This window comes from Fulmarus glacialis, unplaced genomic scaffold, assembly GCF_000690835.1.
Source record: "Fulmarus glacialis isolate BGI_N327 unplaced genomic scaffold, ASM69083v1 scaffold41277, whole genome shotgun sequence".
Classification (NCBI taxonomy): domain Eukaryota; kingdom Metazoa; phylum Chordata; class Aves; order Procellariiformes; family Procellariidae; genus Fulmarus; species Fulmarus glacialis.
Window position 1 is genome coordinate 28,901 of NW_009224586.1, and position 5,127 is coordinate 34,027.

Genomic DNA, 5,127 nt, shown 5'->3' on the forward strand with positions numbered 1-5,127 from the left:
ACTCTGAAGACTTAGACCAGCCTGAAAAGGATGTTGCCACAAACATGGACCAAATCCGGGTAAAGCAGCTGAGGAAGCAGCATCGCATGGCAGTGAGTATTTCCATAAACCCAATGTTCTTATTTTTCAGCAGACTTTTAAAAAGGACTGACTACTGGTAAAGGGAGATACCTGCAAAGTCCTGGTACAAGAGTGCTCCTTCTGTTGACCCAGCAGGTACAATGTAGATAGGGGTACTACAGGGGTAGGAGGTACCTCCCCCTGTCCCAAAGAGGACAGTTAGTAGTTGAAGTTCTCTTGTCTGAAGTCTTGAAAGTCTAAGCAGACGGCAAGCGGTGGTAACAGAGACTTGCTCGTTAAGGGTGGCATGTATTAAAAGCTTCTATGTAGAAATCTGAAAGGTTTTACACTCCTTTTTCATTTCTTAAACTATACTATTGTCCACTCCTCCTTAGCAAAAGCAGGAGGGGGAAACCGTCAAAAGCTTTCATGGCTTTTTATAAGAGAACTTGGTCTGTCTGAGGAGGTAATAGGCAAAATCGGTATTCTCTGGCCTTACTGAGGAATTAAATGGATCACCCTGGAAAGTCTTGTCACTGGGTATTTTTTACTGATCTCAAACTAATTCAGAATGGTTGCCCAAGCAGCTGGATACTGCCCACTGCATCTGCATTGCCAAAATTGTTGCTGTTGCTCCTATGCCAGTGATCTTAGCGTTTCAACCTACACCGCTCTCATACTGACGAATGTGACGTGAGAGAAGTTGAAACATCTGCTATGAAATTCTACCAGCTTGGAAGAAAAAAACAAAAGAAGACTTGCTGTAAGACAAGCAGTTATGTTTAACATTAAGGGTTCTTTTCTTTTTTTTTCTTTATTGTCCAGATTCCCAGCGGAGGGCTCACTGAAATTTGCCGAAAACCTGTATCCCCAGGACTTATCACCTCTGTTTCTGACTGGCTGATTTCCATTGGTCTACCTATGTATTCCAGCCTGCTCACAGAAGCAGGATTCAACACACTGAGCAAAGTGCCTTCTCTGTCACAAACTTGCCTTCAAGAAGCTGGCATCACAGAGGAAAGGCACATAAGCAAGCTCCTGGCAGCAGCAAGACTCTTCAAACCTCTTGATCCAGAGGCAATTTAATACGCTCCATAGTGTGGCATTGCCTGGTCGAGAATCCACTGCTTCTTCCTGCACCAATATTGCTCTAATTACTTCACATAGCTAAAGGGATCAAGGAAGTGACTCCCAAGGACAGGCAGATACCTTCTTCAAAGGATATGATATGTTTCTATTGCTGTCTTTGGCAACTGAAGGAGAAGAGAAGCAACCACCAGGTAACATAGACGTGGTACTTCCCTCCCCCCTCACTCCCTTGTAAAGTATTCTTATTTCATAAAGTGCACAGGGTTGGCCTGAGAATCAGACAGCTTCACAGAATTAAGGGACCCTTGCACATTTTCCTCAAGTTTGTGAAAGTAATACTAGTAATAGGCCCTGTTTCTATGGAGAGCTCCTTAGGTTGGGGGTCTTCTGTACATCTAGGTTCCAGGTACCTGGAGTCAGTCCTAAAGACCAGGTACAAGCCAAGGTGCAAATTCCAGTAGAAGCTGTTTGGCAAATGCCTTTTGTTTATTTTAGCAGTCTAGAGCTAAACACAACCCCCCCCCAGTCATCTTCGTTGTTGCTTGGTATAGGTCCCAATACGCCACAAAGCCTTTAGCTAGGCCAAAGTTAATGGACTGGAACTAGTTTTCAGTGTGGTCTATCTCTGTCACTCCCACGCAACTAACCCGCGGAGAGTCAGAAAGCTTCTTTTTATTTGTACAGAGCTGAGGTCATTTTTATAACTGCTTTCTAGCAATCAGCTTTTTATTTGCCTTAAAATAAGCTTTTAAGCAGTTACCTACTGTTCACTTACCTGTATTCATGTTTCCCAAGCCTTGTTTCAACCTGTCACCCTTAAGCTGCACTTAGGGTGATTTCCAGCTGAAGTAACTTCTATAAAATGCCTCATCATAACACCTTCTGTGTTGTAGAGATGCTTTTACAAATGCAGGGTTATGCTAGGTTTTGGTTGTCAGGCTAACTTCTTGTTCACTACAGTCTGCATTTACTGTTGTTACTAAACTGTTCCAAGATATACTGCCTTGTATATATGTAACTGCTTTCCATTTTAATCATATTCTGTGTACTGTGTTATATTGTCAATCATTATGCTGCAGCTTTGACTTGGTATCCTGACCATATCGATTCCAAACAGTGGGTTTCTGCAAATGAAAATTCACTTGTGGGAGATAAAATGCATCAAAAAAGCAAATTGTGTCCTGTAGAAATCATCAGATCCAGTAAGTCCATTGCATGGACGAAAAAAATCCTATATAGTCTTATGAATTACACTGTGATTTTACAACAGTTGATATCCCTCATGACTGTGTGTTAATGTTACCTCTCACTGGAAGAGAGCACTGTTCTGGCATATGTGGTGAACCATTTTTCCATGATGTAATGATATTTTTCTGCCTAAATCTATGTAAAACGTTCCATTCGCGTATGTGGCTAATGACAGATTTTATTTTTCTATATGGGTACACATTTTATATACCAAATACAGATTATCATGAATAGCACATAACTAGCTTTTTCTTCGGGGTCTATATATGGTGTGTCCTTCAGCTTCTTGTAGCACGAACGCTCCATAAAAGACAGAGCAAGCTTACTCTGGCAGGTAAAGGGAGATAGTACAGAAACCTGGGCACAGGCCAGGACGTGTGGCTGTTTCCAATATCAGTTCTGACGTCGACTTACTGTAAAAAACCTGACAAGGCACTTCACTATATGGTGCCTCAGTCATCCCAGCCTGATATTGAGCTAATGACACTTTTCCTGATAAAATGCTCTCAGATTGATGAATAAAAAATTGCAGTTACTTCATGATTCCTTACTATATATGGTCCTTTCCTGGTCATGTTTTAAGTCAGATGAACTATGCATTTTACTACAGATGATAATTAACTTGGCTCCTGGTAGAATTGATAGGTGTTAGGTTTACTTTCCTCTGTCTACTGCACACCATCATGTGAAGGCAACTAAATCACTGATGTAACTTGAAATTGTTCTCAAGCAAAGCTCCTCCGGACCTGTTTCTGTAATGTTCTCCTTGAACATTCTCCTTGTGGATAATCAGCATGTTCTAATATAACAGCATCAGGAAACATACAGCATAGGTGTTTTGCACAGCTGGTGAAAATCTAAAAAAAAAAAGAAAAAAAAAGGTTAAAAAAAGCGCGTCTTTTTAATAATGATGATTTGTGTGTTGTTCCTCTCTGAGGCTTACATCGCGACTATCAGTAAGCAGGAGATGGAAAGAGTATTGAGACTTCCTGGGATTGCTGAACTGAGTAGAAGTAAGTAGACAGCAGCTATATTGGAGCAAGGGAAAAGTCCAAGCTGGCTATATGCAATAAAAAAGGAAACAAATTTCCTCATGTTGCAGGGAAGGCAAGTCACATAATAAAGCTCTCCCATATTAATTATTTTCTCCTCTCTTAATAACAGAAGGGGAATAAGCTGAACCTGTGTGCCAAACACTTTGTAAATCCATGATTTTTAAATGATCATGTATCCCAGGGAACCAAATCACACCCATCAGGACTAGAGTGAGCAGTTTGAGATTTGTGAGTTTTAATAGTTGCTTTGGTTTTCTTTTTAAGACTGTGCTCTGTGGTCTTACTTGAATTACAATTTTAGTTTATATTTTAATCTAAAAAAGCCTTAAGCTTCTCAGTGTTTGAGCTTCCCTGCTGTGATTTCAGTGACCTGTGGCATTCCCTGAGCAGGTGAGGCGGTGCGTATGAGAGCCATAACCTTATATTTTCTTGCAACCATTCAGTGCTCTAAGCAAAAGTTTGCTCGTTGACTCTTGGGAAGCACGAAAGAAACCTGCTGCTGGAATCCTAATCTGCTCTGCTCAGGCTAACGATGTTAAGTATCTATCCATTGTACCGTTGTAACTCAAACAGCTATTTAACAAAAGAAGCAGCAAGCCCAAAATATTACTGAATGCCATCGTAACCCTAAGCTTTGACCGATAGCCCTCGGTTATTGCCCGAGGCAATGACGCCTGTAGTCCCCTGTGCTCTCTTAATGAGCCTGGCTTTGAATGCAAACTGGGAGTGTGGTCAGAAGCATTAAACATTGCATTATTCAAACAGGTCATCATCTCTAAGAGCAGCAATAGTGGTCGATTCACCAAGTCACAGCTGTGCAGTTGTACTGTATTATTTTTAGAATAAATAATACTTTTGGTCCAAGATACTTTTATGTTTAATTGACACCCTCTGGGAAATCAAAACTGTCAAGCAAGTTATGTAACAACTAACAAAGTTGCACTTTCTGTATATGAAATCAATATTTAAATAACTTATTTTTCTCCATTTGCTGTTCTTAAATGATGTAAGTAGCTGTAATATACCAGTACTCAATATGTCCTGCAGTTTGCTTCAACCCAAGAAAGCTGTGTATTGTAAAGAAAAAAAAGAAAAAACAAAATATGAATGTGTAAAGATTATTGTGCTGTTTCATTTAGCAAAAAAAAAGGTTGACAAAAGGGTTTTCCTGTGTATCAAAACTTGTCTATAATTATATGTCATACTGTTCATAGATAAAAAAGTAAATAAATTTCCTTGGTCTCTCTCTTTCTTTGGTTGTTTTTAATTTAGCTAACCGATCTTCTATTTACTGGTCTGGTAGCAATGTCCAGCTATTTCATTTCTTTGCTCTTGTATCCCGGGCCCTCTCCCTGCAGCTTACCGAGCCTGTAGTTCCTCACCTTGTAAGCACTCTCAACACATATCTACAGCAGGACAGAAAGGTTTTAAAAAAAAAAAAAAAAAAAGATTAAAAGCCCTGATAATCCAGGACTAGGAGCAGCCCTCAAAATGTGATTGCGTGGGATGTGGATCATCACTGTCCAAACTTTGTCTCTTACATCCCATGAATGTCCAGCTGCTGGGCTCAGGAAGATGTGTGTGAGAGGTCTCCCAGGTCTCCCCTTGGGAGCTTTTCCACTTTCTAATGGAATAATTAAAAATCGGTGGAACCAGAGAAAGAGTGAATAGGTAT

At 40.3% G+C, this 5,127-nt stretch overlaps 1 protein-coding gene across 1 annotated transcript in view; it reads left to right on the forward strand.

The window, feature by feature from the left end:
• SASH1 (SAM and SH3 domain containing 1) overlaps window positions 1-1,146 on the forward strand; it is a gene marked incomplete at its 5' end in the record, with an annotated part of 29,584 nt that extends 28,438 nt beyond the window's left edge. Inside the window, 2 exon segments of the mRNA XM_009582186.1 lie at window positions 1-92; window positions 886-1,146. The exon segment at window positions 1-92 is cut by the window's left edge and continues 28 nt beyond it. Coding sequence (XP_009580481.1) covers window positions 1-92; window positions 886-1,146 — 353 coding nt within the window.
• Between the last annotated feature and the right edge of the window lie 3,981 nt (window positions 1,147-5,127).